Source organism: Kogia breviceps, chromosome 6 (genome assembly GCF_026419965.1).
Source record: "Kogia breviceps isolate mKogBre1 chromosome 6, mKogBre1 haplotype 1, whole genome shotgun sequence".
NCBI classification, from domain to species: domain Eukaryota; kingdom Metazoa; phylum Chordata; class Mammalia; order Artiodactyla; family Physeteridae; genus Kogia; species Kogia breviceps.
In genome coordinates, this window is record NC_081315.1 from 26,072,335 (window position 1) to 26,096,115 (window position 23,781).

At 40.2% G+C, this 23,781-nt stretch overlaps 1 protein-coding gene across 5 annotated transcripts in view; it reads right to left on the reverse strand.

Moving 5' to 3' along the window:
- Positions 1-23,781, reverse strand: part of SLC10A7 (solute carrier family 10 member 7) — a 277,474-nt gene that overhangs the window by 37,618 nt on the left and 216,075 nt on the right. For all 5 annotated transcript variants that reach the window (XM_067035617.1, XM_059065748.2, XM_067035615.1 and 2 more), the window contains one exon: positions 22,665-22,738. In XM_067035617.1, the coding sequence (XP_066891718.1) occupies positions 22,665-22,738 (74 nt within the window). The remainder of the gene's footprint in view (positions 1-22,664; positions 22,739-23,781) is intronic.

The window sequence follows — 23,781 nt, forward strand, 5'->3', positions numbered from 1 at the left end:
CATATTTAAAGTGATGAAGGAAAAATACCTACAACCAAGATTACTCTACCCAGCAAGGATCTCATTCAGATTTGATGGAGAAATTAAAACCTTTACAGACAAGCAAAAGCTGAGAGAGTTCAGCACCACCAAACCAGCTTTACAACAAATGCTAAAGGAACTTCTCTAAGCAAGAAACATAAGAGAAGGAAAAGACCTACAAGAACAACCCAAAACAATTAAGTAAATGGTAATAGGAACGCACATATCAATAATTACCTTAAATGTAAATGGATTAAATGCTCCCACCAAAAGACACAGACTGGCTTAATGGATACAAAAACAGGACCCATATATATGCTGTCTACAAGAGACCCACTTCAGACCTCGGGACACTTACAGGCTGAAAGTGAGGGGATGGAAAAAGATATTCCATGCAAATGGAAATCAGAAGAAAGCTGGAGTAGCAATTCTCATATCAGACAAAATAGACTTTAAAATTAAAACTATTACAAGAGACAAAGAAGGACACTACATAATGATCAAGGGATCCATCCATGAAGAAGATATAACAATTGTAAATATTTATGCACCCAACATAGGCGCACCTCAATACATAAGGCAAATACTAACAGCCATAAAAGGGGAAATCGACAGTAACACAATCATAGTAGGGGACTTTAACACCCCACTTTCACCAATGGACAGATCATCCAAAATGAAAATAAATAAGGAAACACAAGCTTTAAATGATACATTATACAAGATGGATTTACTTGATATTTATAGGACATTCCATCCAAAAACAACAGAATACACATTTTTCTCAAGTGCCCATGGAACATTCTCCAGGATAGATCATATCTTGGGTCACAAATCTAGCCTTGGCAAATTTAAGAAAATTGAAATCGTATCAAGTATCTTTTCCGACCACAACGCTATGAGACTAGATATCAATTACAGGAAAAGATCTGTAAAAAATACAAACACATGGAGGCTAAACAATACACTACTTAATAACGAAGTGATCACTGAAGAAATCAAAGAGGAAATCAAAAAGTACTTAGAAACAAATGACAATGGAGACACGACGACCCAAAACCTATGGGATACAGCAAAAGCAGTTCTAAGAGGGAAGTTTATAGCAATACAATCATACCTTAAGAAACAGGAAGCATCTCGAATAAACAACTTAACTTTGCACCTAAAGCAATTAGAGAAGAACAAAAAATCCCCAAATTTAGCAGAAGGAAAGAAATCATAAAGATCAGATCAGAAATAAATGAAAAAGAAATGAAGGAAACAATAGCAAAGATCAATAAAAGTAAAAGCTGGTTCTTTGAGAAGATAAATAAAATTGATAAACCATTAGCCAGACTCATCAAGAAAAAAAGGGAGAAGACTCAAATCAATAGAATTCGAAATGAAAAAGGAGATGTAACAACTGACTCTGCAGAAATACAAAAGATTATTAGAGATTACTACAAGCAACTCTATGCGAATAAAATGGACAACCTGGAAGAAATGGACAAATTCTTAGAAATGCACAACCTGCCAAGACTGAACCAGGAAGAAATAGAAAATATGAACAGACCAATCACAAGCACTGAAATTGAAACTGTGATTAAAAATCTTCCAACAAACAAAAGCCCAGGACCAGATGGCTTCACAGGCGAATCTATCAAACATTTAGAGAAGAGCTAACACCTATCCTTCTCAAACTCTTCCAAAAGATAGCAGAGGGAGGAACACTCCCTAACTCATTCTATGAGGCCACCATCACCCTGATACCAAAACCAGACAAAGACGTCACAAAGAAAGAAAACTATAGGCCAATATCACTGATGAACATAGATGCAAAAATCCTTAACAAAATACTAGCAAACAGAATCCAACAGCACATTAAAAGGATCATACACCATGATCAAGTGGGGTTTATCCCAGGAATGCAAGGATTCTTCAATATACGCAAATCAATCAACGTGATACACCATATCAACAAACTGAAGGAGAAAAACCATACGATCATCTCAATAGATGCAGAGAAAGCTTTTGACAAAATTCAACACCCATTTATGATAAAACCCCTGCAGAAAGTAGGCATAGAGGGAACTTTCCTCAATATAATAAAGGCAATATATGACAAACCCACAGCCAGCATTGTTCTCAATGGTGAAAAACTGAAACCATTTCCACTAAGATCAGGAACAAGACAAGGTTGCCCACTCTCACCACTCTTATTCAACCTAGTTTTGGAAGTTCTAGCCACAGCAATTAGAGAAAATAAAGAAATAAAAGGAATCCAAATAGGAAAAGAAGAAGTTAAGCTGTCACTGTTTGCAGATGACATGATACTATACATAGAGAATCCTAAGGATGCTACCAGAAAACTACTAGAACTAATCAATGAATTTGGTAATGTAGCAGGATACAAAATTAATGCACAGAAATCTCTGGCATTCTTATACACTAATGATGAAAAATCTGAGAATGAAATTAAGAAAACACTCCCATTTACCACTGCAACAAAAAGAATAAAATATCTAGGAATAAACCTACCTAAGGAGACAAAAGACTTGTATGCAGAAAACTATAAGACACTGATGAAAGAAATTAAAGATGATACAAATAGGTGGAGAAATATACCATGTTCTTGGATTGGAAGAATCAACATAGTGAAAATGACTATACTACCCAAAGCAATCTACCGATTCAATGCAATCCCTATCAAATTACCACTGGCGTTTTTTTACAGAACTAGAACAAAAAATTTCACAATTTGTATGGAAACACAAAAGACCCCGAATAGCCAAAGCAATCTTGAGAACGAGAAATGGAGCTGGAGGAATTAGGCTCCCTGACTTCAGACTCTACTACAAGGCTACAGTAATCAAGACAATATGGTACTGGCACAAAAACAGAAATATAGATCAATGGAACAGGATAGAGAGCCCAGAGATAAACCCACACACATATGGTCACCTTATCTTTGATAAAGGAGGGAAGGATGTACAGTGGAGAAAAGACAGCCTCTTCAATAAGTGGTGCTGGGAAAACTGGACAGCTACATGTAAAAGTATGAAATTAGAACAATCCCTAACACCACACACAAAAATAAACTCAAAATGGGTTAAAGACCTAAATGTAAGACCAGACACTATCAAACTCTTAGAGGAAAACATAGGCAGAACACTCTATGACAACAATCACAGCAAGATCCTTTTTGACCCATCTCCTAGAGAAATGGAAATAAAAACACAAATAAACAAATGGGACCTAATGAAACTTAAAAGCTTTTGCACAGCAAAGGATACCATAAACAAGACCAAAAGACAACCCTCAGAATGGGAGAAAATATTTGCAAATGAAGCAACTGACAAAGGATTAATCTCCAAAATTTATAAGTAACTCATGCAGCTCAATAACAAAAAAACAAACAACCCAATCCAGAAATGGGCAGAAGAACTAAATAGACATTTCTCCAAAGAAGATATACAGATAGCCAACAAACACATGAAAGAATGCTCAACATCATTAATCATTAGAGAAATGCAAATCAAAACTACAATGAGATATCATCTCACACCAGCCAGATTGGCCATCATCAAAAACTCTAGAAACAATAAATGCTGGAGAGGGTGTGGAGAAAAGGGAACCCTCTTGCACTGTTGGTGGGAATGTAAAATGATACAGCCACTATGGAGAACAGTATGGAGGTTCCTTAAAAAACTACAAATAGAACTACCATATGACCCAGCAATCCCACTACTGGGCATATACCCTGAGAAAACCATAATTCAAAAAGAGTCATGTACCAAAATGTTTATTGCAGCTCTATTTACGATAGCCAGGACATGGAAGCAACCTAAGTGTCCATCAACAGATGAATGGATAAGGAAGATGTGGCACATATATACAATGGAATATTACTCAGCCATAAAAAGAAATGAAACTGAGTTATTTGTAATGAGGTGGATAGACCTGGAATCTGTCATACAGAGTGAAGTAAGTCAGAAGGATAAAAACAAATACCATATGCTAACCCATATATATGGAATCTAAAAAAAAAGAAAGAAAAAGAAAATGTCATGAAGATATTAGTGGTAGGATGGGAATAAACCACAGAGCTACTAGAGCATGGACTTGAGGATATGGGGAGGGGGAAGGGTAAGCTGTGACGATGTGAGAGAGTGGCAGGGACATATACACACTACCAAATGTAAATTAGATAGCTAGTGGGAAGCTGCAGCATAGCACAGGGAGTTCACCACTGTGCTGTGTGACCACCTAGAGGGATGGGATCGGGAGGGTGGGAGGGAGGGTGACACAAGAGGGAAGAGTTATGGGAACATATGTATATGTATAACTGATTCACTTTGTTGTAAAGGAGAAACTAACACACTATTGTAAAACAGTTATACTCAAATAAAGATGTTTAAAAAAAGGAAAAAAAAAAGACTATTACAAGAGGCAAAGAAGGACACTACATAATGATCAAGGGAATCAATACAAAAAGAAGATGTAACAATTGTAACTCTTTTTGCACCCAACATAGGAGCACCTCAATACATAAGGCAAATGCTAACAGCCATAAAAGGGGAAATCGACAGGAACACAATCATAGTAGGGGACTCTAACACCCCACTTTCACCAATGGACAGATCATCCAAAATGAAAATAAATAAGGAAACACAAGCTTTAAATGATACATTAAACAACATGAACTTAATTGATATTTATAGGACATTCCATCCCAAACTAACAGAATACACTTTCTTCTCAAGTGCTCATGGAACATTCTCCGGGATAGATCATATCTTGGGTCACAAATCAAGCCTTGGTAAATTTACGAAAATTGAGTATCAAGTATCTTTTCTGACCACAACGCTATGAGACTAGATATCAATTACAGGAAAAAATCTGTAAAAAAAATACAAACACATGGAGGCTAAACAGTACACTACTAAATAACCAAGAGATCACTGAAGAAATCAAAGAGGAAATCAAAAAATACCTAGAAACAAATGACAATGAAAACACGATGACCCAAAACCTATGGGATGCAGCAAAAGGAGTTCTAAGAGAAAAGTTTATAGGCATACAATCCTACCTCAAGAAACAACAAATATCTCAAATAAGCAACCTAACCTTACACCTAAAGCAATTAGAGAAAGAAGAACAAAAAACTCCCAAAGTTATCAGAAGGTAAGAAATCATAAAGATCAGATCAGAAATAAATGAAAAAGAAATGAAGGAAACAATAGCAAAGATCAATAAAACTAAAAGCTGGTTCTTTGAGAAGATAAACAAAATTGATAAACCATTAGCCAGACTCATCAAGAAAAAAAGGGAGAAGACTCAAATCAATAGAATTCGAAATGAAAAAGGAGAAGTAACAATGGACACTGCAGAAATACAAAGGATCATGAGAGATTCCTACAAGCAACTATATGCCAATAAAATGGACAACCTGGAAGAAAAGGACAAATTCTTAGAAAAGCACAACCTTCTGAGACTGAACCAGGAAGAAATAGAAAATATAAACAGACCAAACACAAGCACTGAAATTGACAATGTGATTAAAAATCTTCCAACAAACAAAAGCCCAGGACCAGATGGCTTCACAGGCGAATTCTATAAAACATTGAGAGAAGAGTTAACACCTATCCTTCTCAAACTCTTCCAAAATATAGCACAGGGAAGAACACTCCCAAACTCATTCTAGGAGGCCACCATCACACTGATACCAAAACCAGACAAAGATGTCACAAAGAGAGAAAATACAGGCCAATATCACTGATGAACATAGAAGCAAAAATCTTCAACAAAATACTAGCAAACAGAATCCAACAGCACATTAAAAGGATCATACACCATGCTCAAGTGGGGTTTATCCCAGGAATGCAAGGATTCTTCAATATATGCAAATCAATCAATGTAATAAACAATATTAAGAAACTGAAGGATAAAAACCATATGATCATCTCAATAGATGCAGAAAAATCTTTTGACAAAATTCAACATCAATTTATGATAAAAACCCTCCAGAAAGTAGGAATAGAGGAACTTACCTCAACATAATAAAGGCCATATATGACAAACCCACAGCCAGCATTGTTCTCAATGGTGAAAAATTCAACCCATTTCCTCTAAGATCAGGAACAAGACAAGGTTGTCCACTCACACCACTATTATTCAACATAGTTTTGGAAGTTCTAGTCACAGCAATCAGAGAAGAAAAAGAAATAAAAGGAATCAAATTCGGAAAAGAAGAAGTAAAGCTGTCACTGTTTGCAGATGACATGATACTGTACATAGAGAATCCTAAAAACTCTACCAGAAAACTCCTAGAGCTAATCAATGAATTTGGTAAAGTAGCAGGATACAAAATTCATGCACAGAAATCTCCTGCATTCCTATACACTAATGATGAAAAATCTGGAAGAGAAATTAGGGAAACACTCCCATTTACCATTGCAACAAAACGAATAAAATACCTAGGAATAAACCTACCTAAGGAGACAAAAGACCTGTATGCAGAAAACTATAAGACACTGATGAAAGAAATTAAAGATGATACAAATAGATGGAGAGATATACCATGTTCTTGGATTGGAAGAATCAACATTGTGAATATGACTCTACTACCCAAAGCAATCTACAGATTCAATGCAATCCTTATCAAACTACCAATGGCATTTATTACAGAACTAGAACAAAATTTTCACAATTTTTATGGAAATACAAAAGACCCAAATAGCCAAAGCAATCTTGAGAAAGAAAAACGAAGCTGGAGGAATCAGACTCCCTGACTTCAGACTATACTACAAAGCTACGGTAATCAAGATACTATGGTAGCAGCACAAAAACAGAAATATAGATCAACAGAACAGGATAAAAAGCCCAGAGATAAACCCATGCACCATTGGTCACCTTATTTTTAATAAAGGAGGCAATAATATACAATGGAGAAAAGACAGCCTCTTCAATAAGCGGTGCTGGGAAAACTGGATCGCTACATGTAAAAGGATGAAATCAGAATACTCCCTAACACCATGCACAAAAATATACTCAAAATGGATTAAAGACCTAAATGTAAGGCCAGACATTATAAAACTTTTAGAGGAAAACACAGGCAGAACACTCTATGACAGAAATCACAGCAAGATCCTTTTTTGATCCACTTCCTAGAGAAATGGAAATAAAATAAAAAATAAACAAATGGGACCTAATGAAACTTGAAAGCTTTTGCACAGCAAAGGAAAACATAAGACGAAAAGACAACCCTCAGAATGGGAGAAAACATTTTCAAATGAAGCAACTGACGAAGGATTTAATCTCCAAAATTTACATGCAGCTCAATATCATAAAAAGAAACAACCCATCCAAAACTGGGCAGAAGACCTAAATAGACATTTCTCCACAGAAGATATACAGATTGCCAACAAACACGTGAAAGAATGCTCAACATCAGTAATCATTAGAGAAATGCAAATCAAAACTACAATGAGGTATCATCTCACACCAGTCAGAATGGCCATCTTCAAAAAATCTACAAGGAACAAGTGCTGTAGAGGGTGTGGAGAAAAGGGAACCATCTTGCATTCTTGGTGGGAATGTAAATTGATAGAGCCACTATGGAGAACAGTATGGAGGTTCCTAAAAAAACTAAAAATAGAACTACCAGATGACCCAGCAATCCTACTACTGGGCATATACCCTGAGAAAACCATAATTCAAAAAGAGTCATGTACCACAGTGTTCACTATTTACAACAGCCAGGACATGGAAGCAACCTAAGTGTCCATCGACAGATGAATGGATAAAGAAGATGTGGCATATATATACAGTGGAATACTACTCAGCCATAAAAAGTAACGAAATTGAGTTATTTGTAGTGAGGTGGATGGACGTAGAGTCTGTCATACAGAGTGAAGTAAGTCAGAAAGAAAAAAACAAATACCGTATGCTAACACATATATATGGAATCTAAAAAAAAAAAGGGTTCTGAAGAACCTAAGGGCAGGACAGGAATAAAGACGCAGATGTAGAGAATGAACTTGAGGACACGGGGAGGGGGAAGGGTAAGGTGGGACGAAGTGAGAGCGTAGCATTGACATATATATACTACCAAATGTAAAATAGATAGCTAGTGGGAAGCCGCATAGCACAGGGAGATCAGCTCGGTGTTTTGTGACCACCTAGAGGGGTTGGATAGCAAGGGTGGGAGGGAGATGCAAGAGGGAGGAGATATGGGGATATATGTATATGTATAGCTGATTCAGTTTGTTATAAAGCAGAAACTAACACACCACTGTAAAGCAATTATACTCCAATGAAGATATTTTTAAAAAGTCAAAAAAATAAAAATAGAAACAACAACACAACTAAAATAAATAAATAAATAAATAATAAAAGTCTGACTCACGTTTCCGTGGTTTAACTTGGCTAGATGTTGTCCCGCTAACCTACTTCTGCCCTCAATTGTTTTCAGTGATATAAAAATTGGGGAGTGAAGACCTCATTCAAAAGACTTTTAGGCAGAGAAAGAAAATAAGAGAACCCTGGAAGCCATTTCTGGAAATAACAACGTTTTTCTAATCCCCTTGGTTTTCTTTAAATTCTGAACAGTTTAACATATCTAATCACAACACAGAGAATTGTGGTTTTCACAAATCAGCACACATGGTCGGTTTTATTAACTAATGAGCAGGTGTAATCCCACCTGGATCCTTCTGTAAGACAGTGGAGCACGCGTGCGCACAAATAAAGGAAGTCGCATGATGCCGTGGTTCTCAGCGGCAGCTGCTCGTTAGAATCACCTGGGTAGCTTTTAAAAACTGTGATACCTGGGTCTATCCTGAGAGATTCTGAGCAAACAGGTATGGGGAGAGTCCCGGCACAGTTTTGCATAGCTCTCAGGTGATTCCAGTGTGAGCTGGGCTGAGAAGCTTGGTCTGGTAATAAGGGAGAGCAAGAGGATTCTAGAGGTTTCTGGGAGTTTCTGGAGGTAGACAGATGGCCACTGTGTGTTGGCTTTGCCGTTTTCCTCACTGTGTAAACTGGGGTGATTTACTTGACCTCTCTGAGGCTCAGTTTTCTTGGACAATGGGATCAATAATAGCTATTGTGCAGGGCTGTTGTGAAGATCCAGTGAGATAATAAGGCAACCCATGTGCCTGATGCGGTGCCTGACACGTAGTAGGTGCCATAGGAATGCCAGACCCTTTTCCTGTTAATGTTTCAAAGTGGTTTTATATCTACTTTCTTATTCAATCGTCACCTCAACCTTGTGAGATGGGAGAAAAATACAGGCTAGCCAGTTTGGACGTCTATATGTCTGGCTGATTTCTAATTTCATTACCATTTTACACTCAAAAGTAATTTCGTAGCCTCCCAACCTCTGGAGGGCCTCAGGGCCCAGTGCTCGGAGCCCTCTTCTCCTCTGTCTACCCATTCTTTAGTGAGCTCATGGAGCCTGATAGCTTAAACTAACATCTATATGCTGAAAATTCCAGCCTAGACCAGAATTCTAGACTCAAAGACAACTCTTCTCTGGATGTTGAAAAGACATCTCAAACTTAACACGTTCAAGATGGAACTCTTGAGGCAGCTCTTGATCTGCCTCACATCCCTCTTCTACCAGAAAAATCTGTTTCTCATCCAGTCTAGTAAATGGCAACTCCATCCTTCCAGCCCCTCAGGCCAAACCCCTTGGAATCGCCCTTAATTCCTCCTTCTTTTACATACAAATCCAATTCGTCAGCAAATCCCAGTAGCTCCGCATGCAAAATACAACCAGGATCCAACGCTTCTCACCACTCCACTATTACCTTTAACCACACCACCCCAGCTTTCATCTGGATTAAAGGCTCTTAACTGGCTTTCCCGTTTCTCCCTGCTGCACCCTTCCCCCCAGCCAGACCCAGCCCCTTTTCAACATAGCAGCCAAAGGGGGAGCTGAATCTTGTGACTTGTTCACTCCTCAAACCCCTCACGGCTTCCCCTCTCCTTCTGCATAGCGGGCAAGTCCTCACAACAGGTCGGTAAGGTCTCACACAGCATCACCGGCACTCTCCCGTGACCTTTTACCACGCCTCCTAGAACTCTCTTCTCACCACTTCTGCTCCTCGAACACCGGCCCCTTCCTCTTTCTCCAACTTGCCGAGCACACCGTGGCCTCGGGTCCCTGGTTGGAGCCTCCTTCCTCTATGTATCACGTGGCTCTCTCCCTCTTTCCTACAGGCCTTTGACCCGAAGCCCCCTTTAAGCCTAAGATGCCCCCACCTCCCCCTGGCACTCCTATTCCCCTTTCTGGTTTTCTTTTTCTCCACACACTTCCCATTCATCTGATGTGCAATATGTCTGAGGGTTTGCCTGTTGGACCCACTAGAAAGGAAGCTGGATAAGGGGGAGTGCTTTTTCGTGTTTTGCTCACTGCTGCACCACCCTAGGGCCTAGCACCGTGCCTGGCGCATAGTAGGCGTGAAATAAACACGTGTTGGGTGAACGCGTGAAGTGAGCAAATGATGTTGGCAAAGCATCTTTCCGTTGGCACCGTTTACTCCTGCACATTTCTGCACTCGCTGACAGTTGCAGAGGAGTTGGTTTTCATTATTATTAATATTTAGAGAGCTTGCTCTAGCAGTACTAGAGTACAGCAGTAGTACTAGCACAGAGAGTAGGGTACTGGTACGTAGAGCAAACCTGAAGCAAAGGCAGCTCTGGGAAGTGTTACTGCTCCAAAACCACGAGCGTGCTCAGCTTCAGGAGGTGACATTCCAAATGAGCTGGCTTCCTGGGGCCCAGGAATCTTTTGATTTCTGTCCAATTTTAAATTTATTTAGGCTGTGTTGGGTCTTTCTTGCTGCGCGCGGGCTTTCTCTAGTTGTGGCAAGCCTCTCTTCATTGTGGTGTGCAGGCTTCTCATTGCGGTGGCTTCTCTTATTGTAGAGCATGGGCTCTAGGTGCTTGGGCTTCAGTAGTTGTGGCACGTGGGCTCTAGAGCGCAGGCTCAGTAGTTGTGGTGCACGGGCTCAGTTGCTCCGTGGCATGTGGGATCTTCCCGGACCAGGGCTCGAACCTGTGTCCCCTGCATTGGCAGGCGGATTATTAACCACTGCGCCACCATGGAAGCCCTATGTCCAATTTTATATCTCCTCCTGCCTCCAGGGTAATTTGTCAAAAACCTACTGCGTCCCACATGGCTTTAAAAAATGGGCAGCTAACTTTAATACCTGGCTGGAATTGTTTGGATAGGTCTATAGATGGGGACAGGGTGGCAGTGAGTGTCACCTCATTCTGCAGCCGTGGAGTCCTTTATTCTTTATTGTAAAGAAGCATGGAGCTGGCGGTCATCAAATCCATGCAAACTGGTTTATAGTGCCTGGTTCAATTAAGGGAATTTCTGGGAAGAGTTATGAGCAAATAAATAATGTGAGAGATGCAACTCTGAAACAATCATTGTTATTCATCAATCTCTGTTTCCAAGTAGAGATGGAGAGAGAGAAACTTCAAGTGAAGGAGCTCTCCTGGGTGAGATCCTTCACTTCAAACACAGTAAACAACTGTTGTTCTGTGATGCACATTTTAGTACCACCAGAGGCAACCTTTCTAAATATTAATAATAATAAACAATCCCCTCCGCAACTGACAGCAGGTGCAGGAATGAACAGAGAGCCGTGGGAGATGGGCTGTGGTCGGCCCTCCTGGATGTGGCAAAGGCCTCCTCAGAAAGGACAAGCTCCAGGACAACGGAATGTGGTCCCCTCACTTCCTGTTTTCAGAAGCACGGAGTGCATATGGCTTCGGGCGTGTGAGTTGATCATTAACATGTAAAATGAATCTCTTTAGAGCTCCTTCTAACTATGACACGGTGGTTTTTATTTTGAAAGAAATATGAAACTGCGGAATTAAAAGCTTCCACCACTAACAATTGACATTAAGAGACGCACAGGGATAAGGATTCGGTGTATAGTTTGAGGTGCCGCTGTATAATATGTGGGATTTTTTGTCTCCTTGCCATTGAGCTGTAGGGTCACGACGGCGAGTGAGCTCGGCTGCAGTGAAGCTGCCGCATGTTAAGCCTTGGCTGCTCTTGTTCCTCTCCAATCCTGAGACCGAGAGAGCAGCAGACACTGGAGCTATGTCTAGAGGACTGGATGGTGTGATGGAAAGGAACTGGGCTTTGAGGTCAGAGACCTGGTTTTCAATCCTGACAGCGCTAACCCCCAGCTACGTGACTGGGTGACATCACCCGAATACCCTCAGTTTCCACATCTGCTCAAAATGAGGTTAAAATAACTATCTCAAGTGGTAGTTGGAGGTTTCAGTGAGACAGTGTATGTCAAGTACCCAGTACAGTGCGTGCCATAAAGTCGGCATCTCCAGAAATGATAGCTATCATTATTATTATGAATAGCATTATGAATCAGTATTGCGGGGTTCAAATTCGGTAATCTACAGGACTGAGCAGGGAAGGGGTTTGTCACTGAAATCGTCTAGGATGAGGTCGGAAGCATTCCTAAAATTTTTGAGAATGGGGACTGCTGAGGACTGCCACGGGAACTGAAACTTCCACCTCGGACGCCGCGCAAACATCCATGGGCCTCCATCTGTTTACAACTTCTTGATAAGTGCTTATGATTCTATCTGGTCTGCTGTCCCTTTTGGATCACTGACTTCTGGAAAGCATGATTCTATTCTGTGTGGTGGTGTTGTTTTTTTAAAAATCTTTCTACAGGGCTTCCCTGGTGGCGCAGTGGTTGAGAGTCTGCCTGCCAATGCAGGGGACGCGGGTTCGCGCCCCAGTCTGGGAAGATCCCACGTGCCGCGGAGCGGCTGGGCCCGTGAGCCGTGGCCGCTGAGCCTGCGCGTCCGGAGCCTGTGCTCCGCAACGGGAGAGGCCACATAGGTGAGAAGCCCGCGTACCGCAAAAAAAAAAAAAAAAAAATCTATCTACAGTATCAATTACACTGTGAGACTTTTGGGGAAAATCATATATATTTCCTTTCATAATGGGTTTTTTAAAAGGATAACTTTCAAATAGTAAGGCATTCTGGAATTGTTTTTAAATATGCTTAAATTTGACCATCAGCTTGCCAGGAAGACATGGTCTTAAAGGAAGAAAGCCCCCTCTTTTGTATGATGGGCACGAAACGGATGGTTTTCTTTTGCTCGGGTTATACCGCGTGAAATACTGGCACACTTCCACATCCAAGCACAGTGGTTTAACCAGACTGGTAGAAAGAGGACTCAAGAGAACATCTGAAGGCAAAAATATGGGAACCCCAGCTACAGATGAGAAAAAAGTCAGTACAGGTTTTTATCCTTCCTAGACATGACCATAATGCCATGGAATGAAGTGAGTGATTCCTAGAAATCAGGGTCCAGGCCTACTGAGTCTTTTAAAAAAATGTTTGTTGTTTATCTTCTTATAGTACTTAGTGGCGTGTCATAAGCCTCTATGTCCTAAGCATCTCATTTTGGCTAATGATGAGATAAAAAAGTATCTAAAAGTGGGGCGCACCATGGCTAAGCTAAAGTTACACAAAAAACAAAAACCAGAAAACCAACAATCTTGGTTGGTGCAAACTGGTTCCCACCATCGTCACTAAGAACCTGCACAAAGTTTGACCGAATGCTCTGCTAGGCCAAATGCTCGCCTAAGAACCTGGGTGGGTGAGCTAGGTTCTCTGGAAGCTGAGAGGTGATTATGGATGGATGTAATATGGTGGCTCGTACACTTTTGTGTGCATAATACCCTTTTTTTTTGCAATGTGTTACAATCAGGCTCCAGGGTCTTATTCTTAAAAATTCTGAATCAGTAGGCCTCAGATGAGGCCCTGTAATGTTTTTTGGGGGAAGCAATTTGCTATATTTTTGAGGGCCACCCTTTGAGAAATGCTGATCTTACGTTGTCCCTCTGAATGACTCAAGATTCTAAAGCTAACACTTAAGTCTTTCAAAATCAGACAATTATTGAATGTTAGAACTAGAAGGACCCCAGAGATCATCTAGCCTAGACTTTTCACGTTAGCAACCAAGGGCTGATACAAGAGCCTGGGTTTCACAGCATAGGACCTTCCCCAGAACTCTCATTGCAGCTCGGCACAGTGGCTTGACTTCTGGCTTTGCGACTTGGGGTCATGTGACTTGGGCAAGTTGTTTATCACTCTGGACCTCACCTCCCTTGCGGGGGTGGGGGGTGACTGTGGTAGTGATGTGAGCTGGTGCATGGAAAGGACTGTTGGAACGTGACCTGCACCAGGCTGGTCATGCATAAGCTCCAGATTCTTCCAGCAGATAGAGTACAGTGGCTGAAGAAATCTGAAGGGTAGCTGCAGATTACCTGTACTCCCCACCCCCGCCACCTTGCCAGCAGCTTTGAATGAAAGCAAGCTGCCACTGGTACAGGTATTTTTAGGTTAACACACATTAGCAGTAAAAGTGTCAACTGAGGTCCCAGCTCTGACCTTTCCAGTGCTCTCACTAGCACCTTGCACGAGAGGGTCTCTCAAAGCAGGATTCAGTAACCCTTGCCGTCAGCCTCAGGCGACGACAGGGCCTCCGGACAGAGGCTGAGCATAAAACGGGTAGGGAGCAGGCCTTCAGCACAGCTCTGGGGTTTCATATTCAGGATATGGGATTTGCTAGATTCTTCTAGCAAGAGGGAAGTGTGTCTCTAAAGTTTTAAGGCAGGCTACCTATCAATGAGGGTCCATTTATTACATTTATCATGCAAGGCAACAAGTCAGTAATTTCATCAATAAAAACCTATTTCTGAATTCATAATGCTAATTAGTAAAGTCTCTGGTTGATAGAGATATAGATAACAAAAGCATCTGTAGTAGCTGCCTCTGGAGTACTTTCTTTTTGATAAAATACTAGCTGAACACTTCAGTGAGAATTTTCCATGAGAGCAGTGGGCTGTCCTGGGCACTGAAGTCTACACTAACCATCAGCATAAAATATTTTCAAGTAAATTACTTCTTGTAACAAGCATTTAGCCTATTAAGTACCCAATTAATCTCCATTGTTATTATTATTATTACTAATTGAAAACATGTTGAACAGAGAAACAATTTTAAAAATAAGTCAACAAAAGGTATAGAAACTCTGTTACATAAGCTGGATTAATAAAATCTAACTGGAGGTGATCTGACTGCAATTCAAGAATTATTTCAAGTCTTAAATTAGCTCTGGTTCCTACATGGTATCAGAAATTTTGGTTAAAGTTCTGTGAAAAACGGACGGCAGTAGCCAAAGCCTACATGGTAACTAGGGGGAGAGAAAGGGGGTAAAATTTCACCAAGAAAGATGTGAAGTAGTATTTTTCAGACCTTGGATCATGACCCATTAATGAGTTCCTGAATCAATGTAATGGGTTTTGATCTAGCACTTGGCTTAGAAGATGGAACGTATCACGAGAAGTGAGAGTGAATGTTGTTCTGTCAAACTTTTACACACATGCAAATGTTTTCTGGATCACACTGTAAAATATATTTCTAACTGCAGGTTGTGGTTATAAATGTCTGACAGTCCCCGGCACAGGAAACATGGAGGAGGGGCAGAAATGTGAGCGTATCAGGGCACTGGTCCTGGTGAACACTGCACACTGAGAACATCTCCTGCAGTGACGGCACCTGAGCATCAGGCTAGGGAATCCTCAAAGAGGTTTTAATGTCTTTCATTTGATACTTAGGCAGAGCCTGGGGACTTTCTAAATGTTTATTACGAAGTCTGGATATGCTAGTGATGACGTTCAAACACCAAATTCAGAATCAAAAATTCAAAACAAAATAATCTGCAAAGCTCCAAACATAAGTGTATCACTTTGTGTGAGAACTTGCATCTCTCTCTTTCTTTATGTGGATCAGAAAGAAAACAGTACAAAAGGACAGACACTGCCCAACTTGTTTTCACTATGGTGGTAAATCCTACTGGGCCTTTAATTTCAGTGGCATCTTTAAGACTCTGTCAGATGCCAGATGAATGGATAAAGAAGATGTGTATATATATATATACATATATACTATGGAATATTACGCAGCCATAAAAAAGAATGAAATAATGCTGCCATGTGCAGCAACATGGATGACCCTGGAGATTATCATACTAAGTGAAGTAAGTCAGACAGGGAAAGGCAAACACCATATGATATCACTTATTTGTGGAATCTAAAATATGATATAAATGAACTTGTTTACAAAACAGAAACAGACACACAGACATACAAAACAATCTTATGGTTACCAAAGGGGAAGTGGGGGAGGAAAGGATAAATGAGGAGTATGGGATTAACAGATACACACTACTATACATAAAATAGATAAACAAAAATGATCTACTATATAGCACAGGGAACTATATTCAGTATCTTGTAATAACCTATAATGGAAAAGAATCTGAAAAAGAATATATGTATATATATTGAATCACTTTGCTGTACACCTGAAACTAACACAACATTGTAAATCAACTATACTTCAATTTAAAAAAAAATCTGTCAGGTGGTAGAAGACCCCATGCTGTCTTTCCTTTACAGAACTGAAACGCCAAGAGCAAACTGCAGGACAAAAAATATATTTACGCTTATGCCTCAGAGACAAACTTCTATTTTCTCTCTTTACCTAGGACTTCGATTTCTACTTTGATAGTTTATTGTTAGACAGCATTGTGGGGCTTTCCTGGTGGCGCAGTGGTTGAGAGTCTGCCTGCCGATGCAGGTCTGGGAAGATCCCACGTGCCGCAGAGCGGCTGGGCCCGTGAGCCATGGCCGCTGAGCCTGCGCGTCCGGAGCCTGTGCTCCGCAACGGGAGGGGCCGCGGCAGTGAGAGGCCCGCGTACGGCAACAAAACAAAGCAAAACAAAAAAAACAGCATTGTGGTTCTCAGTTTGCAAGAACAGAGTGCAGACACTGATGCCCCTGAAAGGTAAGGGGCTGGCTCATCAAGACACACTTTAACTACAATACAACCTTTTGTTAATAAAGAAAATATAAGGACCGTGTGCCAGTTTATGATGGGCCATAAGGAATATATACATATGGCCACAATTACAGGTAGCGAAGATTTTTAAACTGTCTTATAACTAGCAATGTAATCAGAAGTAATTTTCTTTTTTAAACAATCAATAAAATGATTCAAACCCACACTGAGGGTGTACACTTAGAACACTCAGAATCAGTCTAGCACTTTTGGGTCTTCAAAGAGCTTTCACTTCCTATTGTCCAATGCAGTTCTGGAAGTTAGGAGACCTGGAATCTAGTCTCTGTGAGTTATATGCCCTGGCATAAATTTTTAGAATTTTTTATATGCTTCACTTCTCTGTATGAATAATAAGATAATAATTACTGATTTGCTAATATTCAGGGTTACTTAGGTAACAAGAGTTAATGGGTTAAAGGCTTTAAAAAAGTGCTTCCCAATTGTAGGGCAGGTTTCATCAAGATAATAGTCTTTATGTGCCAAATAGAAATTGCAGAAAAGCTTTAGGGGGAAAGAAAAACAGAAATGCAAACTTTCCTATTTCAATACCATTTCCTCTGGAGAAAATAACCCAGATGTTATTAAATGAGCTTTTCAGCCCAAGCTGCAGGGTAATCCTTTAGCACTCCTGAAAAGTTTCAAAGTAAAATTGAAAACGAGACCCTTTTCAGAGTTTGTGCCTCCTATGAAACTCTTTGGAGAGTATGAAGATAATTTTTAGCCTCTTTAGGAAGATGTAACAGTCATATTTCCTTTCTTGTAATATTGCAACATTATTTACATAGCTGTTCCTTTCAAGAACTCTTTTCCTTTTCACACATAGCAGGGAAACTGTTATCTTATAGAATGGTGGTAATATCAGTCGCTGAGCACAAGACTCATAGGAGCTTAAAACTGGAAGGAATCTCAAGTATCATCTCTTCTATCTTCTCATTTCACAGATTTGGAAATTGAGGCTGATAGCAGTTAAGTGATTTGTTCAGCTTTTGGTGAGAGAACTGCAACTTGAATCCCAACTAGAATCAGGTATGTATTCTTTCCACTCTTTCCAGAATCCCATGTCTATCAAAAAGCTGTATTCTTTTTGCTTAACGCATAGTTTCTTATCACAGCTCAGCTGTGTAACTGCAAACGTAGACTCATAATGAAGTTCAATGTGAGGAACAGATGCTTTGATTGGTCTTTGTACACAAATGTCTATAAATGGTAACACCCATAGTGGACTCTTAATACACACTGATCACGACACTCTATTTAAAACTTAAAGAGCATTCTTTCAATTCAGAAAAGCTTTTGGAAACAAACAACTGGTCTCACAACAGAGTGCCAGTTGTATGTTGAGATGCTCTAGGAGTATACGCTTTCATTTTGCCATTTGGAAACATGAAAAACTACTATAAACATACACTCAAGGATCTCAAACATCCTTAAACATTCTCTTTCTAGGAATAGTGAGAAAGCTTTCTCTATATATTAGAACTCTAGATATCAAAGTGATTTGAACACTCAAGAGAAAAAGATAAATAAAATAAAAGTAAAATACTAATTCCACAGGGTCCCTCGGATCGAATTTCTTTTGTGATGAGCTCTATTGACTGAGTGAGCACTGAACCATTGGTAACTAGGGTGCAAGCTGTTCTCCCACCTCTGCTATGTAAAATATCTTCTCATCATTACACAAAAATCACCATCAAACTAGAAAATAATTTGGGAGAGTTCATGGCATTTGGAGCAACCCACAGCCAGTGATGCTGTCTTGACAAAATATAATTATCTCCAACCCTGAGGTGCAACTACAGGAGAGCAGCAAACAAGCCCTGTAGTATTGTTTCAGATGAAGCACAGTGAAAGCTCTGCACTTCCTCCAGGCCTCCTCTTTCTTCCTGAATGAACTCCAGGGAATGGCATCATGTCAGGCTTTCCAGATGGATTATGTGAAACCATAGCTCAATGTCATTTTCAATAGGAAGCCTCATAATTAAAGGTCAAATAGTCACTTCATCTGCAATCAATCAGTAGAAAAAGTACTAATACGAAGAACTAATCAATCAATGGCAAATGCACTAATAAAAGCAATGAATCAAATTCAGCACGTGTGTAGATGCAAGCACATTGAAGAGATTGAGACACGGCAAAAGCAAGAACAAGAAAAGAAATTTCAAGTGTAGTTACAAGAGACCTTGCAGAAGGCTTCTCAAAGCCAGAGTTTTCATCTTCGGTTCATTAGTTACCTGGGTACCACCGGGCCTGCAATAATTTATTCTTAAATACAAATACTGGATATAATAATAAAAATGTTATTTCATAGGGCTTTCTTAATGTATTCTATTTGAGATGCTGTGTGTGTGTGTGTGTGTGTGTGTTTAAAATCATTAGAGGAAATATTTTGACAGTGGTCACAAAAGGGATAGATATATTTTCTACATGCCAAATAGATGCATTTTAATCTGTTGTATTTCATCTTGGTGAGAAGTCAGAGAAATATAACTCTGAGTGATATTACCTGAAATTTTCCCCCTGCTTTCTGGAATATGAATTCTTCACACTTATTGTGATGTTCTTTCACTGCTATGCAGATGAGAAGTTCCATTAGGATAATTATTGGCCTGAAGTTCAGGTCACCGCCAGGCATATCCTCTGTACCAGAGATGTCAGGTCACCAGTAGAGAGAAACATGCATTGGATCTTGTGAAAACTGATACACTAAATTTATAGGGCTTAACAAGTCCATTCAAGCAACAGGACCCTAACACCCCTTGCTGTATGTAGAAATAAGGGTGCTCCTGGGACAAGGGTGATCCGTGCCATCTCACTGAGAAAAGGAAGCAGCAAAGAGGTCATCTTTATAAATGCGACCTAGGAGATTGCAGGCAGGAAGCCAGGTCTGATCCAGGCATGACAGAATAGCCTAGCTTGAAGTAAAATTCCCTAATCTAAGAGCTATGGAAACTGAGGCCTGGGGATGTCTCAGTGGAAGAGTCAGGATGAGTATTTAGGTCTTGCAATTCCAAGAAAGCATAGGTCTACCATGTTATGGCGATAACTAAGGATTTACACTACGATTGTTACTTAGATACCACATTAGTATTTTATTGGAGGACCCAAGTATCTATTTCATGGGAGAACATTGCAAAAGCAAAGTGCAAAAGCAGAGGTCCAAGTTAACACAGACATTTTTAGCACAACAGCTACTTTTTTTTTTTTTTTTTTTTTTTTTTTTTTTTTTTTTTTTGCGGTACGCGGGCCTCTCACTGTTGTGGCCTCTCCCGTTGCGGAGCACAGGCTCCGGACGCGCAGGCCTAGCGGCCATGGCTCACGGGCTTAGTTGCTCCGCGGCATGTGGGATCTTCCCGGACCAGGGCACGAACCCGTGTCTCCTGCATCGGCAGGCGGATTCTCAACCACTGCGCCACCAGGGAAGCCCCACAACAGCTACTTTTGTGACTGACGTTCAGAGCACCTGTTTGCCCGAAAATTAGAAAGCATCAAGGACAGAAGGATATGGCTTTGAGAGTTAAAACATGAAAAGAAAAAAAAAAAAAAAAAGATAGGATGGGTAGGTATTCTGCTTACAGAAAAGAAAAGAATACCGATCACGGTGCAGTATGCTTCTCGGGTAGAGCTTTGTTCACCGCCGCCAGCTCCAAGCACAGGAGAAAATCATGGAGAAACAAACGCAACCCATTTTGGTTGTCCTGACAAAAGCAAATCCTAGGACTGCGGCAGGTTTGAAAGGCCACTGCGGAAATGCGGAAGCATATGTGGAGCAGCCAGGACTCAGCATCTGCTCTAACGACACAGGCTCACTTGATCCCTGACTCGTGACCTCTGAGGTGCCTGGCAGCATCCGTCCCTGGCCTCCCTACCTTTGTAACAGCGCCTTCCTTTTCAGGAGACCCGGAGCACCGGGCATCACATCACAACGACCACGTGAAGGAGGACGTGCAAGATGATTTCTTCGAGGCCAACAGTTAAACCACACTTGTTACATGAACATCTACAGGGCTGGGGTCAGGGGGCTGGAACCCTGGGAACGGTAATGCCATCATAACCAATACGGTTAACAATAACAGCTGCCGCTTTAAGGGCATGTGTTATGGGCCAGGCAGCACACCGGGCTCTCTAGGTTGGCACCCTCATTTCGTCCACAGCAATCTACATACAGCACAACTGCTGAACACATTCTGTTATGTACTGGCTTGTATTAGGTACAAGTCCTGTGCTGGGTACTTAACAACTTTACCTTTAATCTTTACAGCAGCCTTAAGGATTAAGAAAAAGTAAGAAAATGGCTTACAAAGTGAGAAAGCTGAGGTTCCGGGAGCTTAAGTGATTTGTCCAGGATCACAAAATCAGGACTGGAATGTGGCTTCCGAAAAGCTCTTTCAAATTCTATTTGGTGATGATTATAAAGAAAACCTCAGAGTCATAATGCAATGTATGGACAGTTTATATATATATATATATAATTTCTTCAAATAAGCTGAACCCCTAGATAGCAATTGCTTCTTTAAGAGTATGTTCAATTTCTAAATCATTTCCCAAACTTTGCAAGACTGAAAATAATTCTATCAGACAAATATGTTTAGGGCTAGTAAAACCATCATGAAATCTCTTTGTTTCCTAGTTTACAGACCGAACTTTAACACGAGCAGACTTAGAGCAACGTCATTCTCTTTAGTCAGTCACACGGCAAAATGTAGTGGAATTTTTAAAACTAGCTTTACCACAATGTGCCTACTACCCCAAGGAGTTTGTTAATGATGCATATTTCAATAAAGTTTCTCATTACTTAATGACTTTTTTTTTTTTTTTTTTTTTTTTTTTTTGCGGTACGCGGGCCTCTCACTGTTGTGGCCTCTCCGGTTGCGGAGCACAGGCTCCGGATGCGCAGGCTCAGCGGCCATGGCTCACGGGCCCAGCCGTTCCGCGGCACGTGGGATCTCCCCTGACTGGGGCATGAACCCATGTCCCCTGCATCGGCAGGTGGATTCTCAACTGCTGCGCCACCAGGGAAGCCCCTTAATGATTTTTAATGACTAAAAACATGGATTCCAGATGTCTGGACAGGTTATTGGGATAATGTCATTAAACTGGATAGAGCTAAGTAGAAAATAGCACTTTTCTTGATCTATTTTTGTCCATTAAATACGTACTTATTTCATTTTAGGTGCTGGTCAGATTGAGTTAATGACAACTATGTCATGTTTCTTCATAGAAATAACATTCGGAAACGAACTTCAAACTAATGTCAATATCAAACTAGAGTAATAACATTATTTCCACCTTGCTCCAAGCTTCCAGAAAATATAAGGTGACATTTTCCAGGGGTCACTCTAGAGCCTTCCAAAGCCAAGTTTGTGCTCACTGCACACACACCCCCCGCCCCCAACTACGCACCCCCAGACTTCTAACATGAACATTCTACATTGAAAGTCTTCGACAAGAATCGAAAACATGATTACAAATAAAGCTAAATCCTACGCTATTAAATTTAGGCCCTCAAAAATGGGTTCAATCCAATGATGGTATTTCAAAGCTATGACCCATGCTCACTTTGCTATTGTTTTTTAGGTCACAGAGTGGAAAATACCCCCAATTCCATTTAATTGGAAGAGTTGTCTGAATTTCAAAATCATAAGATGCAATTATCTGAGGGTAATATTAAGTTGGTTTTTAAGTCTGTGGGTCACTTACCCAGTGTGAGGGATTTGTGTGTAGAACAGAACATGACAGCCACAGTGTCTGCTGGTGTGAAACCTGAATTATTCCTAGTGGCAAAAGAAAAAAGTGTTTTACAAATAAAAAGCATATTTAATACATCCTCAATCAAATGCAGTACCTACCTTTGTGCTAACATCCCTTTGATCAGTCCTGGTGACAGAAGTAATTCTATACCCAAATGTACAGAAATGTCCAAATTTCTTTTTAGATAATAATTTCTGAGTCATTTATCCATGAAAAGGAGACAGTCTTAAAAATGTGTGGTGGAGGTCTTCTAAAATCACATATGTAATCAGCTTGTGGCACAAGACTTTATAAAAATCACGCAGCAAGGAAAGTTAGCTCAGTCACTAGGCTATCGCTTGATTTTAACCCAGTGGCTTAAAAGAGTTAATGTATCTCAAAAAGGCTTCCCTCAAGGACCAACACACCCCCCTTTGGCAGCAAACAACGCCTTTGAGAAATACACAGTATGAACAAAGGTTTAACATCACATGTTTTAGTAAAAATAATAAATTACCAATTTTTATCCATTACTATGTATCAGGTATTCCCTTAAGGTCTTTGCATATAAAGACAAAAACCCTATCAGGTAGGCAATACAATATCATTATTTACAGATGAGAAAACTGAGGCACACAGAAGTTATGTAACCTACCCAGGACCCCATAGCTAGGAAGTGACAGAGCCAGGATTTAAATCAAGTCTGGCTCCTGTGCCTGCACTTAACTGCTATTGTTTTATTGTTATATAATATGTTAAGGATTAAAAAAATCTTGCGTAGTCAAAATCCATTAAATGTTATGGGGATCAGTACTGGTGAATATCATATTCAGATTTCCTATTTTAGATCATAAAGATTTAGAGAACCAGAAACCGAAAAGGTTAGAAATGTAACTATTATTACTGCATCCTTGATATGTTAGAAACTATTCCTTCCTGCAGGATCGGTGTTTGAAGGTATAGTGAGTCTGTTCATTCCTGCCCTGAACTCAGACAAGAGGGCTAGCCAACGGAAAAATGTTCTAGAACCCGACTGCATGCATATAGTTGTAGATGTAACAATCTATCCAATTGTCAAGGATCTCTA